The sequence below is a fragment of the Nannospalax galili genome, unplaced genomic scaffold, assembly GCF_000622305.1.
Source record: "Nannospalax galili isolate Female #2095 unplaced genomic scaffold, S.galili_v1.0 scaffold39, whole genome shotgun sequence".
Taxonomy (NCBI): Eukaryota; Metazoa; Chordata; class Mammalia; order Rodentia; family Spalacidae; genus Nannospalax; species Nannospalax galili.
The window spans coordinates 4,678,579-4,695,014 of NW_008346683.1; the positions used below are offsets into that span (position 1 = coordinate 4,678,579).

Here is a 16,436-nt window from a genome sequence, read left to right on the forward strand (position 1 = left end):
AAATTCATTATAACCCTGTATATAATCTTAAGATATTATGACAAAACAAAATTTACTCATAGCAGAGAGTTTTCTGGTGGTTTCTTTCTGTACATAGTTGATAATTATACTTGGTATAAAGAAAATTACATTCTGTTTTGGATAAGGAAATCTTCGATTTGCCATTTTATTAGTTATGTGATCTTAGCTAATTTATTTAACTCCAGTATATGGTGTCTATTTCTACATCTATAAAATGGTGAAGTTGGATTTTACCTATAATTCTAAGCAAATAGCTAGAATGAAAAAGCCTAATTAGTTATTCCAGAACAGTGTCGAAACCAAATCCAAACTATCTTTAGCAATGCTTTTTTTTCCTTGAAGTATGATTAAATTGAAGTGTAATTTGTCATTAGAAATAAGTGTATAAGGTACTTAAATTTAAATAACGTGAAATTGGGGATTCATATCCTCACTAGTTGACTCCTTATCCATGGAAGAGACGTTCCAAAAGCCCCAGCAGATGCCCCAAACCACTGACAGCATTAAATCTTGTATATACCTTTTTGTCTTTATATGCACACTTAAAGTTTTATTTATAATTTAAGAGAGTTATAAATTTTAGGAAGTTAATAATAAAATAACAATTATAATACTATGCTATGATAAATTTATGTGAGTCAAGCCAGATAATATTTTTAATACCATAATTAGACAGAAATAACTGAAACCACAGAAAACAAAAACTCAGAGAAGGGACTACTACTACATGTGACACAAATACTAAAATCTTTAACAAGGGCATGAACACGATAGAAAATAGCAAGTAATTTTCACTACAGTAATATAAAATCTTAATAAAATTCAATAGAGAAAATGGGAGATGAAAGTAAAAGGATAAAAAGTAGCAGATACATGGACTGGAGAGATGGCTCAGCAGTTAAGAACACTGGCTGCTCTTGAAGATAACCTGGGTTCAAGTCTCAGCGCCCACATGGTGACTAACAACTGTCCATAACTCCAGTTCCAGGAGATCCAACAACCTTTTCCAACCTCCATGGGCATTACGTGACACCGGTACACTTAACATACATGCAAACAATACATTCTTACACACAAAAATAAAAATAATAATTAAATTTGTTTAAAGTAGTAGACACTTAGGGTATAATAAAAGCCTAGAGATGTAGGGTGCACCATGGACTACAGTTAATAAAATAATACTGCATTTGGAAGTTTTGCTGAGTGCATAGATTTTTAACTACTCCTGACACAAAAAAAGTAACTGAGACTATAAATAATTTGCTTTTCAGTAGTAACTTTTATCTGTTTGTTTTCTGTAACAGTATTTGTAAACCTCAAATATACCGAGCAAATTTTTTTTTACTGATTATTTCTTGGTGTAATTGTCCTGGTTTAGTTTTATTGATGACTGAGAAATTCCTTGAATTGGGTCATAAGTTTTTCACATTTCCATTGTGCATTAATTTTTTACATATTACAGCCTGTAGGCTAGGTGAACCACTCAGCTAGTTCATACTCATAAAGAGTTCTTTTTTTTTAATATGTATGAATGTTTTCCCTGTATGCATATAAGTGCACCACGAGCATGCAGTGCCCACAGAGGCTGGAAGAGGGTGTTGGATCCCCTGGAACTGGAGTTATGGTTGGTTGTTAGCCACCATGTGGGTGCTGGGAATCAAACCCGAGTTTCTCTGCAAGAGCAGCAAGTGTTCTTAACCACTTGAACCATCTCTTCAGCCCTCCTAAGTCCTTAATATTCATTGTCATCAGTGTTTTGATGTCTGCATTCTATAGTATTTGACACGTAGTGGATATCTAGGAAATAAAAGAGAATGATTTTTTAGACTCATTAACCATTTGAACACATTTTCTGGTCATATCAGAAGCTAACATTCACAAAGTCTTAAATGATAAATTTTCTGATATTAAGCCTTTTCAGAGCTTATCAACCAAATATATTGTCATTTTTTTACTAACTTTATTTTACTAACTTTTGTAATAGGATCATAGAACTGAATGGTGGACAGCCACCTCTAACTTATAAAAGATTTCAAACTCTCATCAGCAAAATGGAACCACTGGAGATACCAGTAGAGACAATTACTTCAGAAGTGATCGAGAAGTGCACAACTCCACTATCTGATGACCACGACGAGAAATATGGAGTCCCTTCACTGGAAGAGTTAGGTGGGTATAAGCTGTTAAAAAAAATATGGAGCTGAAGAGCCACCCGGGAATATACAGGCAGCACAAATTGGACTTGATGGGTTATTGGGGGAAAAAGAAGGACAAGAAGTTGGAGGAGTAGGGAGGATGTGGGTGGATCTGAGAGGAGTGAGGGGGAAGGGGGGAAGATGATCAATCAAAATACATTATGTGAACTTCTCACAGAATAAAATATTTTGTTAAAAAGAGTTAATAATCATAAATAACTCCAAAAATTCAAATTCTAATGTATTTTATTAGGAAAGGAGAAAAGTAAGGGGAAAAAATACCTCATAAACAGCATTTTGTTCATTGTGTATTCTGTAAATATGTGGCCTCTTGTTCCCAACCACACTGGTCACTGGAGGGCAGGGCCACATGGTCCTGGAGATTCTTATTCTGCTCTCATATTTTCTACACAGAAATTTGTCCCCCAAACTACTGTGGTCAGGTGAAAAACTATTTTCATAGTATAATAATAAAAATTTTCTTTCTCTTAGGATTTGATACAGATGGCTTATCCTCTGCAGTGTGGCCAGGAGGGGAAACTGAAGCACTTACACGTCTGGAAAGACACTTGGAAAGAAAAGTATGATCATGTAGACCTTATAGCCTTGCTTGTATTTCAAGACTCATTTCAGAAATGATTTCACTCATTAACATGTGATCAGGAACATTCAGGGTAGTGTGGCCATAGACTATTTTATTCTCTTTTAAAAACAAAAAATACCCTCTTTGGAAAAAAAATATTGATAGAAATAGTTAAAATAGTACAAATCTAATAGTTTGAAAGCTAACATCAAGCTCATCATTTAAATGTCCTTTCCAGCCTCTTTGGGTTGTCCCCTTTTGCTACGCGTCTGTTTCTTCTACCTGTGCTTGTGTCACCTGGCCATAACTTTGAAATTAGAGTAGGATTCTTCCTCTATCCATGCGGGATACATCTAGAACTCCAGTAGATTCCTGAAGCCACATAATAAATTCAGACCTCGTATTTATCATGCTTTTTCCTTTACATACATGCCTATGGTAAAGTTTAATTTATTGTTACTACTGTTAACACATAGGAATTGTACAAATTGAGGAGACTCACTGTGCTATTTCTTACATGCATTCATTATCCATCCATCCTTCTGCCTTCACCTCCCCTCCACATATCCTTCCCATTTCCTATCAGGTCAGTTTTAATAAAGCTTACTTTATAAGTCAGGCACATTAACAGATTAGCAACAATAATAGTAAAACATAGAACCTATATTATAATAAGTCATTTAAAACCAATGCTATTTATTTGTGGAATTTTCCTTTTGATGTTTTCCAACCACCTTTGGTTGACCATAAGTATCTGAAATCCTTAGAAAGGAAACTGTAGAGAAGGGCTACTACTGAATTTTACCTTCACCTCAATGCCAAAGAGGCTCATTCAAGGTTATTTAAGTCTTGTGCTGGGAAGGTGAAGGCCATTTATTTCACATGAGTGTGCACTGCACACAGATGGCTAAAAACGAAAGAATGCTTACCTTTTAAAATCACCTTTTTAAAATTACTAAATCCAGAAATTTGTGGCTAGAGTAACTTACTCCTGAAGAACTGTAATTTTTTAAATTCTCAATTTTGAACACTTTTTAATTAAATTATTGTTTATTTTTCTGACATGCTAGAATGCATCCACACACATGCCATGGTGCACATATGGAGATCAGAGGATAATTGGTGGGAATCAATTCTCTTTTTCCATCATGTCGGACCAGGATATTGAACTCATGTCTTCGGGCTTGGGGGCAGGTTTCTTTACCCGCTAAGCCATTTCACTGGCCTAGCTTTGAACATTGGTTTTACATTAGTAAAGCAGTTACTATAATTGTCTGTATGTATTTTCAGGCTTGGGTGGCAAACTTTGAAAGACCTCGAATGAATGCAAATTCACTGCTTGCAAGCCCTACTGGACTTAGTCCTTACCTCCGATTTGGTTGTTTGTCATGTCGGCTGTTTTATTTCAAGCTAACAGATCTCTACAAAAAGGTATCTAAAGTTAGAGTGTATTTTTGAAGTATTTTTTAATAAAAATTTATTTATTATTTTTATTTTATGTGTATGCATGTATTGCCTGCATGTAGATAAGTGCACCCATGTCATGCAATGCCTACAGAGGTCAGAAGAGGCTGTCAGATCCCCTGGGACTGGAGTTAGATGGTTGTTAGCTGCCATGTAGGTGCCGGGATTCGAACCCAGGTCGTCTGCAAGAACAACCAGTGTTCTTAACCACTGAGCCATCTCTCCAGCCCTGAAGTACTTTTTTTAAAACGCTGATAATACTTCCTTGCTTTTCAATTGCAGGTAAAGAAAAATAGTTCCCCTCCCCTTTCTCTTTATGGGCAACTCCTATGGCGTGAATTTTTCTACACAGCAGCAACAAATAATCCACGCTTTGATAAAATGGAAGGAAACCCCATCTGTGTCCAGATTCCTTGGGATAAGAATCCTGAGGCTTTAGCCAAATGGGCAGAAGGCCGGACAGGCTTTCCATGGATTGATGCCATCATGACCCAGCTTCGTCAGGAGGGCTGGATTCACCATTTAGCTAGACATGCTGTTGCTTGCTTCCTGACAAGAGGTGACCTATGGATTAGTTGGGAAGAAGGAATGAAGGTAAGTCTTCTAACTAATGTAGCATTTTAGTTATAGTATTTGGAAGAAATTTGTAGCTACTTTAAAAGTTTCTGGGGGCTGGAAAGGTGGCTCAGTGATTAAGAGCACTGACTACTTACAGAGGACCAGGGTTTGATTTCCAGGACCTACATGGCAGCTAAGCCATCTGTAACTCCAGTTCCAGGGGATTCGTTGCCCTCTTCTGACTTTTGTGGGTATTACATGACACAGGTGCACTTACATACATACATACATACATACATACATACATACATACATACGCTGGATGTGCTAGCAGATATCTGTAACTGTAGCAACTCCAGAGGCTGAGAAATGAGAAGCTCCACAAATTCAAAGTCATCTTGGCCTAGAGAGTGAGTTCTAGCCAGCCTACACTGTGGGAGACAGGGAACAGTAGAGATGTGTGTTCTTTAGAGTCATTTACAGTTTGGTTTTTCAGTAAATAAATTCCCAGAACATAGGTACACTTTTGGAAAGCAAGATGGTAAAATCAGACCAGGAACTGGTCAAATTGATTGAATAAAAGCCACTTCACTGGTTAAACCAACTTCCCATTAAGAAAACTGTTACAAGCCTATAATCCCATGCTACATTAGTTAGTCAGGGCTGCCTGGGCTACAGCATAGTAAGACCCTATCCTTGTGGGGAAAAAGAAAAAGTAACACTCAGATCAGATAGGTATATTTATAGATGACCATTTCTGTCACAAAAAGTATTCTAAGAGTTCTTAGAAATAGTGAATTCAGTGTGGTTGGCACATGCCTTTAATCCCAGCACTTAGAGGTAGACAGATCTCTGTGAGATCCAGGCCAGCCAGGTCTACATAGTGAGTTCCAGGTCAGCTGGGGCTACAGGGAGACCCTGTCTAAAAAAGACCAAAAAGGGGGGGGGGGTAGAATTCATATAATAAACTTCAAGCTATAAAACCATTGTTTTAGTAATACCTTAATTACATAAAGCATACTGCATTTTGTAACATATGATGTAGTTATACATAGAAAGATTTACATATGGTTTAAAATTGTATTTATTTGTATATTTTTATTTTATATGTATGTATGTAAGTAAACCCATCAGTGCAGTGCACTTGGAATCCTGAATAGGGTGTCAGATCCCCTGGAACTGAAGTTATGGATGGTTGTTAGCTACCATGTGGGTACTGGGAACCAAATTCAGGTTCTCTGCAAGAGCTGTCAGTGCTCTTAACTGCTGAGCCATCTGTCCAGTCCCACACTTATATCTACATATGTTTTACCATTTAGCTATACCACAAATTATTATTATTACTATTGTGTGTGTGTGTGTGTGTGTGTGTGAGTGTGCGCGCACGCGTGCACGCGCACGCATGCACGCTCTTCCGTGCCATGGTGCACATGTGGAGGTCAGAGGACAACTTGTGGGAGTCGGTTCTCTCCTTCCACCATGTGAGTTCTGGGAATCAAACTCAGATTGTCAGACTTGATAGCAAGTGCTCCTACCCTGAGCCATCTCACCAGCCCCTCAAGGATTATTTCTCATTCTCCTTCTTTTTTTAAAATCTGGTTTATCAGGGCTGGAAAAATGGCTCAGCGGTTAAGAGCACTGACTGCTCTTGCAGAGGACCCAGGTTCGATTCCCAGCACCCACATGGCAGCTACTAACTGTCCTTAACTCCAGTTCCAGGGGAATCTGAAGCCCTCTTGTGACCTCTGCAGCGGCATTGTACAACATGGGTACACTCACATACATGCAGGCAATACATTCATACACATAAAATAAAAATAATAAGATATTTTTAAAATCAGGTTTATCTCCTATTACCTACTTAAATTTATTAAAATGGTATTTAATTATATTCTTTTGGATCAGGTTTAAACTGTAATGTTAGTGCATTTAGAAACTATCATATAGGTTGGGCGTGGTGGCGCACACCTTTGACCCCAGCACTTGGGAAGCAGAGGCAGAGTTCAAGGCCAGCCTGGTCTACATAGTGAGTTCCAGGCCAGCTGGGGCTACAGGGAGACCCTGTCTCAAAAAGCCCCCCCAAAAAATATGTCATATATATTTATATATGCTCCCTTTATCTTAATGAAATATTTTTGTTTGTGAATTGATAGTATTTTTGCTTTCTTAAATGTGGTTTTACTACTTTACCTACTAATATTTTATAATCCCTTAAAAATCAATGATTTGAGTAATTTATTACTCTATTTACAATAGCACTTCCAAGGTTATAGAAGTAAATTTTGTTCAGATATCTATCTCACCAGTGTATTTCTTTCTCTGAAGGTGCTTTTTATAGAGCAGAACAGATAAAGAAGCTAATTTTGGAATGTTTAATTTTACATTTCTATTTTAGATTTTCTTGTTTTGACTTTTGATCTCCAGTGACCTCCAAACTGCTACTTTGAGATAATCCTGTGTGTAGACTAACTGGTTAATGTTATTCCTGAAGGTGTTTGAAGAGTTGCTGCTTGACGCAGATTGGAGCATCAATGCCGGAAGCTGGATGTGGCTGTCTTGTAGTTCCTTCTTCCAACAATTTTTTCACTGCTATTGCCCTGTTGGTTTTGGTAGGAGGACAGATCCCAATGGAGACTATATCAGGTAAGTCAGATGATTATCATTCCGTTTGGTGTAGCTAATCCAAGGAAGAACTTTTCATGTTTAAGCAGTAAAGTGTTCTGTATTTGTGATGGGCAGCAGAGATGAGGAGAGAGGTAAAAAGATCATTTGAGTAGTATTAATTTGATTTTTGTTGTTCATCGCTCTTAAATTGTTGTAATTTGCTTTTAGTGCATTTCATTTTCATTAAAAAATTGTCTTATCCCAAAAGGCGGTATTTGCCTGTCCTAAGAGGCTTCCCTGCAAAATATATATATGATCCCTGGAACGCACCAGAAGGTATCCAAAAAGTAGCCAAATGCTTGATAGGAGTTAATTACCCCAAACCAATGGTGAACCATGCTGAGGCAAGCCGTTTGAATATTGAAAGAATGAAGCAGATCTATCAGCAGCTTTCACGATACAGAGGACTAGGTATGTCAGAAACTGCCTTTGATTTGTTTCTTTGTCAACACTTTATGTGTCTGTCATTGAATTTTGTCTTGGTCATAATTTAATAAGACAATGTTTCCCTTTAGGTCTTCTCGCATCAGTACCTTCTAACCCTAATGGAAATGGAGGTCTCATGGGGTATACTCCTGGAGAAAATATCCCAAATTGTAGCAGCAGTGGAAGTAAGTTGAAAAGGGAATTTCTGTACGTGGTAACATAAGGAGATTAACAGTCATAAGCCTTGTGTCTTGAACCTTATTGCAACAGATTTTATTTTAAAAGTCTGTCTTAAATATTTTTAGTTGTTTGCGCCTGTATGTACAAGTGTACACAAACACTTCCCCTCACTCCATGGATAACATTTTAAAGATGGGAGGTGCTATTACATGTAGCAGATACTGTGTCAAGCTAAAATTCCTATAAACTGAATGATACCCGGCTTTGTCTTGTGGTGCTGGAAAGCAAACTTAGGCAAGTGCTCTACCACTGAGCTATACACCCATCAAGACCAATTTTCAGTGTAAAATGAAATTCAGATCTTATGTTTTGAGAATGTTCATCATTTTTTACTCTGTAGGGACAGATCAGCTAAAGGAAGTTTATCAGGTTAGTAGTCCTTAAGCACAGCCAAAGGGTTTACCAAATACATACATTGTGCCTTTCAGACATCAGTCTTACAAAGACTTTTCTGTGATAGTATTTAGTTATCATGTAAGTTTTAAATATATGTGACAATAGTATCAAAAGTCAGTATGAGGACTGGAGAAATGGCTCAGAGGTTGAGAGCACTGCTGAGTTTAGTTCCAGCAACCCACATCTGTAACTCACAGCCACCTATAACTCCACCCTAGTGGATCCTGTGCCCTCTTCTGGCCTCCACTGGCACCCACATGCTCATGCACATATGCATATGTAGATATACACATACACAGAAATAGAAAAAAATGCATTTTTTTAAATTTCAGTGTGTACTGGAAATTTAAATCATTATGTCAGTTTTCTAGCAGGAGGCTAAGTAATTAGAGTCAAAACAAGGCAGTATTTGAGAAGTGCTTTTTTTTAAGGTACATGTTCTAAACTGTATTAAGAATAAAGTCCTTTTTTCTTTTTTTTTTGTGGTACTGAGAATTAGATCCAGGGTTTTTTACATGGTGAGCAAGTGCTTTTCATACTACACTATATCTCCAATTGGAGAATAAAATCTTTTTAAAGTAAACATTTATAAATCAGAAAGATTCTGTCTATGAAAGTAGCATGTCAAGAGTTAATTTTGTGAGGAAAGAATAAACACATATTTTCAGTGCCTACCTTGTACCCAGAAATAGGGGATGTTTTTGTCTTCACCTTCACAATAACCTTCTGGGGAGGCACTGGTGGTATTCTTACTTTACAGTTGAGAAAATATTCCTACACAGGTTAGGCAACTCAAACAAGATCTCATAGTTAAAAAGTAGTTGAACTAAGATGGGAATCCAACTCTCATTTTCTGCCTCGTGGGGCATTCTCTGCTAATATAATGTTCATATGCATTGTTTATAAGGTAATGTTTCATTACTGAAATATGACTCACCCAGTTGACAGTGATGACAGTTTTCTACAGAAATATTCTTTCCTAGGTCTCTTACCATTTGAAGTAAATCTCAATATACCATTTGACAGTTCTTTGAGATCTCTTTTTCAGTTTACACCCTACCTTGTCAGCCCACACACAAGTGTGAGAGACAAAAGCTCTGTGAAGCATTAAGATAACAGGCAGAAAGCGGAGGGGCGGGCCCCAGCAGGCTCATCCCAGCTGATAGAGAATGGCACCTACTGCTTCTTAGTCCACTCAGACCTGAAGCCTCTATTTGGAATTATCTTCAGAGCTAATCCTGACAGCAAGTTAAATTGGGATAGTTTTGCTTCCTAAGTTTATAAACATAGGATAGTTTTTGATGGTATCAAATAATTAATCTTGAGCTTACTATAATCATGTAAATATGTGCTATAACACAGTTTGGAGCTGGGTTCTCCAAGACTTTCACAAGACATAAGCGTCTAAATGGGGGTGTAGAGGAAAAACTAAAACAAATGAATTGTTAAGTCATTGTCTCTAATGAAATAGGAGAAAAGGGAGAAATCAGAGAGCTAAAAGAACTGGAGGCATTTTCTTGGAAGATGGTAGGATTAGTAATTTTTTAATAGATAGAGGAAAGGACATTTAGAACAAGAAACTGGAGTGTTACAGAAAGATCCTTAGGATTTGAACTGTAGTATTTAAACATTTCTCCTGTCAGGTTTCTACTCCACTTGAGAAGACTTCTGTGCTTTCAAAGTATTTTCCTTTGTGGCCAACACTTAACCTTTTGCTTTTATTTTACAGTACCTTAACAGACAGCACGTCAGTGTTCAAAATTCTCTATCTTTTTTTAGTTGTGTTTTATATGCAGTTCTGCAGATTGAACTCAGGCCCTGATGCGTACTAAGCAAGCGTTCTACCACTAAGCTACATTCTCTTTTTTGGATTTTTTTTTAATGACTATGGACAATTTTTAATCTCTATAATAGAAATTGTATTTATTTATTTTCATCTTATACTTTTTTGTGCTCGGGAAACGAATTAGCTATACATAAATTATGTCTTTAATGTACTTTTTTATATATATAATGAAATAGACCACCATCTGTTTTCTAATAGCAATATGGGTTTGTGGTTCCATTTTTATTAAATTTTTAGTTTAATTTTTTCTATTAAAAACTACCTGTTAATCAGCACTATTAGTCATCAGAGAAATGCAAATTAAAAGCATTGTGAGTCAGTGCTTTACACCCACTAAGAGTGACCATCTGTCAGCTGATTGTCTGGGATTGGTGAGTTTTCTGGGACATGAACTTTCAATGCTACAACCTGAAAGAACCAGGCAAATTGGGACAAGCTAGTCACTGTATACCCACTAGAGTGAAAAAAAAATGCTAAATATTGGGACAGAGACCCCCCAAAAAGCAGACACACACCTGGAATCCTTAAGCGTAAAATGATATCAGTGCTCTGGGGAAGCAGCAGTTTGTGAAAAAGCTTGAATTTACTGTCATCCAGAAATTCTATTTCCAGTTAGTTCCCCCCATAAAAAAAACAACAAAAATCCCACCTGTTAACAAATAATTGCTTGTTTATAACAGTTTAAATTCATTAATAGTAGTAAAAAATGTAACTTGTCTGTATAATCATATGAAAAAGAACAAAATGTATAACATATATGAGTCTCAAAAACACTGTTAATTTGAGCCAGACATGAAGACCACATACAGCATGACTACACTTAATGAACTCTCTAGAAGTGGCAGATCTTTAGAGAGTAGGTCAGTGCTTGCCTAGTTCATAGGATGCAAGTGAGCATGAGGGGTCTTCCAGGGATGATGGGAAGTGTGATGGTTGCACAACTCTGTAAGTTTTTTTTTTTAATGCATTAAATTATACTTAAAACAGATGGGGTTGTTGTTGTGGTGGTGGTGGTGGTGGTCTTTTTTTTTTTTTTTTTAAAACTCCCTATAGCCCCAGCTGGCCTGGAACTCGCTATGTAGACCATGCTGACCTTGAACTCTCAGAAATCTGCCTGCCTCCAGAGTGCTGGGATTAAAGCGTATGCCACCATGTCTGGCAAAACAGATGGATTTTATGATATGTGAATTATACTAAAAAGCTTCTCAAAACTTTCTTCTGTGCCTGTGACAAGATGATGGTATGGGGCAGTGGTGAGAGAAGCCTCAGCAGCACTCCCAGACTCATTACCGTGAGCCACCATGGCTCTGTACAGTCTGTGATGATATCAGTGGGCAGCAAGCATTCTGTGCAAGGGGGTGATCCATACGGCAGGGAAGTGCAGGCATGCTACCCAAGGCTAGGTCCATGTAGTGTCCTTAACCCCCATGGTACCCCATTGGAGCCCCGCCCTGAGGCTGCAGGCCAGGCCAGGGGCACTGAGAGTGGACTCCCAGACAGGAATTGCCCAGGAAGGGTCCTCTCTTGTGCACCACTGACAAGGGGTCAACTCCCCAGTCTCTCTGTTTTGATTTTGATTTTGTTTTATTTTTGTAGGTAGTGTTGTTTTCACTTTAGGATTTTTGGGTGGTTTTTTGTTGTTGTTGGTTTTTTGAGATATAGTCTCAAGTAGTCAATATAGCCTCCAACTCACCATGTAGTAGCCAAGGATGTGTCCTTGAACTTATTTCTGGTCCTCCTAAAATAAGGAGGACCATGTTCTGGGATTACAGGTGTGTATTGTACCTGGTTTGCATATATTAATCTAGGAATACTGATAAAAATGTGTTGTTTGGCAGTGTTTGTTTGGTTTTTTTGTTTGTTTGTTTGGGTTTTTTTTTTTTTGGTCTTTTTGAGACAGGGTCTCCCTGTAGCCCCAGCTGTCCCAGAACTCACTATGTAGACCAGGCTGGCCTTGAACTCACAGAGATCCTTGGCAGTGTTTTTATTTTTGTTTTTGTTTGGTCCTTTTGAGACAGGCTCTCCCTTTTTAGAAGGGTTGATACAATTGCTTAGGCAATTGTTCCATGGTGTGTGTCTTTGCTTTTGATTTGAATTGTTTAACTCTCAGCTGACATGCCCTTACTCCCGTATCTCTAATGAAATTTGTTTTAGAAGGGCTCTGACAGAAGAATGTGGAAGACAAGGACAAGTGTGAAGGAAGGATGTCTTTCTTACTGTTGCCCATGTTTTGCTTTCATGGCTATGTTTCCACTTGTCATCTGGTAAAGAAAGTTGTGTTAGAAGAGGGACCTGGAGAGAGGGCTTAGCCATTAAGACCACATACTGCTCTTGCTGAGGACCTGAGTTCAGTTCTCAGCGCTCAGGTTGGGTGGCTCATAGCTGCCTGTATTCCAGCTCCAGGGGGATCTGCCACCTCTGGTCTCCATGTGGTATCTGCACTCACTTGTGCCCACACACATAATTAAAAATAAATATTTTTAAAAAGAAAAGTATAATCAAGAAACTGGGGAGGCTGGTGACGTGCTTACTGTGTAATCATGGGGCATGGGGACCTGAGTTCAATCTCCTGCAGTTATGTGAAAAATTGAGTGTGGTGATGCACATCTATAACCCTGGCATTGGGGGAAAGGGTGGGGATTAGGATTCAGAGAGCTCACTGGCCAGCTAGTCCAGCTAATTGATAAGCTCTGGGCTCATTGAGAGAGCCTCCCTCACTCAAAACAAGGTGCCGGAGGGGGAGCTATCCCACACCTCTGACCTCCATATGCACTTGCACATGCATACTTAAGTGCACAAAATAAAAATACGGATAATCAGTGATTTTTGCCTTAAACTGTTAACTGTCAGTCTAAATTTGTTTTCTTTTTTTCCTTCTTTTTAAAAAAAAACTTATTCTTGAAACTTTCATACATGAATATTTGCATTATTTCCATCCCTTTCTGTTCCCCACCAACTCCTCCCATGTCGCCCAACTCCCTCTCAATTTCATCTGTCCTCTTCTTTGACTGGTATTATTAAATATATACACACATTGATTAGATAGATAGATAGATAGATAGATAGATAGATAGATAGATAGATAGATAGATAGATGATAGATAATAAATGATAGGTAGGTAGGTTGGTTGGTAGGTAGGTAGGTAGATAGATGATTGATTGATGATACATGATAGGTAGCTAGAGAGAGAGAGAGAGAGAGAGAGAGAGAGAGAGAGAGAAAATATACATATATATTATAATGCACAGAGTCCATTTAGCGGTGCTCATGTGTACCTCTTTGTTACCCATTTGGGATTAGATAACCTCCCAGGGAGCTAGTCCCTGGAGAAAACTGATTCTTCCTCCCTCAGCATCCATTGATTCCCTATAGCTAGCTCTTCATCTTGAGGTGGGGACCTGTGACATTTCCTGTATCCACTCTGGCATGTCAACTGTAAATCTGTTTTCTTGATTTAGGTGTGTGATTTTTGGCTCTTAGGTAAGATTGAGAAAAGCATATAGGTAAATTTAGATAAAAATATTAAAATTTTGGCTCTATAGTCTTACTGTGTACATCCTAAATTTTAAATTATTTTCCTTTGTTTTAAATACAGGTTGCTCTCAAGGAAGTGGTATTTTACATTATGCTCACGGAGACAGTCAACAAGCACACCTGCTAAAGCAAGGTAAGAAAGAAGCATGCGAGCACACTGGGATTTTCTCCTCTGCTATCTGAAATGTACATTTTTAAATATGTAGGAAGAAGCTCCATGGGCCATGGTCTCAGCAATGGGAAGCGTCCTAGTCAGGAAGAGGACACACAGAGTATTGGTCCTAAAGTCCAGAGACAGAGCAGTAACTGATGTGGTAAATATTTAGTTTTTTTTCTTGCTTTAGTAGAAAATACAGTTAACCTAAACTTAAGGTAATTTCCAAAATGGAGCTGATCTCCATTTTTCAAAGTGGAGAACCTAGAGGCATGAATTCTTAATCAGTTATTATAAATTCAGTTATTTGACAAGAGAAATGCGTATGTGCTGAGCAAAGCACTGCACTCAGATTTGTGATCACCCACCCATCATGTTTGTTGGTTTATTTGTTTGTTTATTTTATTTTATTTTTGAGATATTTTGAGAACAGGGTCTCCCTATAGCCCCAACTGGCCTAGAACATGCTATGTAGACCAGGCTGGCCTCAATCTCACAGAGATCTACCTGCCTCTGCCTCCTGAGTGCCGGAATTAAAGGTGTGCGCCACCACACCCAGTACCCATCATGTTTAAATTTGAAAGTTTTGTGGTCATTTTTTTTTTTCTGTCTTTTTGGTCTTTTTGAGACAGGGTCTCCCTGTAGCTCCAGGTGCCTGGAACTCACTCTGTAGACCAGACTGGCCTCGAATTCACAGAGGATCTGCCTGCCTCTGCTTCCCAAGTGCTGGGACTAAAGGCATGCGCCACCATGCCCAGCCGTTTTTTTTCTTTGAAAGAAATAACTTTTTCATTTTCCTACTGTATGACTATAAGTTTAAAACAAAGTAACCTCTTCAATTTAGCAACATTAATATAGTCCTTTATAAATTTTATCCCAAAGCTTTACTTTGAATATTTATAATTTGGGGCGAAGGGGTTGAGATGACAGGGTCTTACTGTGTATTCCATGCTAGCCTTGAACACAGTATGTAGCCAGGGCTGACCTCATACTTGCAGTGATCCTCCTGCCTCGGCCTCCTGAATGCTAGGACGCCAAGTATGTACTACCACAATTAGCTTACAAATATCTGTTGTGCTGCTTCTAAAATCTAAATTACTACTTTTTTAAACAGGGCTGTCTTTTTTCAGAAGTATCAGATGCCATGCCTACATCCAGTTTCATTGAATTTGTGGCTTAATAAGAAATGCATTTACATGTTGCTTTTGCTAGGTTTTTTAAAATATTTTTCATACCTTTGGTTATCTTAAGTTGTTTAGATTGTCACTTAGTTTTTATGCCAACCTAATTATGAATTTCTTGAGGTTAAAGTCAGTAAATGCTCATCAGATCTGATCACTTACTCCTTTGCAGCAAAGTTTTACTCAGTTTTTTTTCCTCCTTTAAATCACAGAAATCGGTCAGGAGGAATACTGTTGCAGCTGAAATTGGTGGGAAATTCAGTACTTTTCACTTAAATTATTTAAAAATGTTCTTCATTGATGGAAAGCAGTTACATTTTGAACATATTATTTCTAAAAATGTTTCTGTGGTTTTTAACTTTTTAATGAATTTCACATAGGACAAATGGTAATTTGTATATAAAGAACTTGGTAAAAGATTTGCTTAATGTAAATACAGTCACAATTAGTATAGACTCATCAGTATATTTTTGATAATTTTCCATGTATGGCAAAAGTTAAAGTTAACAAACTGATATTCTCATATGAAACTCAAAGTTTTGAGAGTCAGTGCAGGAAAATGGGAAGTTTTTAGACTTTCTTAAAAGACTTTGTTAAAATTTCAGGACACATTTTTCTTGACATCATTGTTTGACCTAATTTTGCACTCTTTGATAATGATGCTTTAGAAAATGTATTTAATCAAAATTAGTAGGTGTAGCCTCTGTCAAACAGACAATTTATGTTTTAAAACTTGATGTATGCCTGTTTTGACTCAGACTTGTGGATCATGTGTTAAGTTCTCTTTGTCTCCCTTTTTTTGTTCATTTATAGCTAAAGTGACTTTGTTATTAAAGTATGTACAAAGATGGAATCTTGTGTATGTGGTGGTCATTTCCCCTCACTTGTTTTAGGTAATAGAATTGCTATGTGAGGTATGATTACAAATTACAGAGGTGGATTATATAAACCCTGTCTCCATTTTGAATGAAAGAACAGGTACAGCATATCTAGCAAAACAATTATTTTTCAAAATTATTTTGAGAAAAGATTTAAAATCAAAGGTATTTTTCCCCTCACATGATGGGTTTTGTAATTATAAGTCAGATGGGGTAAAGCAACAGTTAGAGGTAGGTTCTGAAGTCAAGCTTGCCTTTTCCATTCACTTCAAGACCTTGGGCAAGATTAACTTTC

The 16,436-nt window shown here is 37.6% G+C and overlaps 1 protein-coding gene across 3 annotated transcripts in view; it reads left to right on the forward strand.

The window, feature by feature from the left end:
- Cry1 (cryptochrome circadian regulator 1) overlaps positions 1-16,116 on the forward strand; it is a 73,231-nt gene extending 57,115 nt beyond the window's left edge. The window contains exons 4-13 of one of the 3 annotated variants that reach the window (XM_017800628.2): positions 2,006-2,190; positions 2,709-2,797; positions 4,090-4,230; positions 4,546-4,857; positions 7,313-7,464; positions 7,694-7,896; positions 8,001-8,096; positions 13,990-14,061; positions 14,135-14,242; positions 15,197-16,116. In XM_017800628.2, coding sequence (XP_017656117.1) covers positions 2,006-2,190; positions 2,709-2,797; positions 4,090-4,230; positions 4,546-4,857; positions 7,313-7,464; positions 7,694-7,896; positions 8,001-8,096; positions 13,990-14,061; positions 14,135-14,238 — 1,354 coding nt within the window. In that variant the 3' untranslated portion in view covers positions 14,239-14,242; positions 15,197-16,116. The remainder of the gene's footprint in view (positions 1-2,005; positions 2,191-2,708; positions 2,798-4,089; positions 4,231-4,545; positions 4,858-7,312; positions 7,465-7,693; positions 7,897-8,000; positions 8,097-13,989; positions 14,062-14,134; positions 14,243-15,196) is intronic. The other 2 variants (XM_008843116.3, XM_029568350.1) reach the window with 2 other exon arrangements.
- Positions 16,117-16,436: the final 320 nt, after the last annotated feature.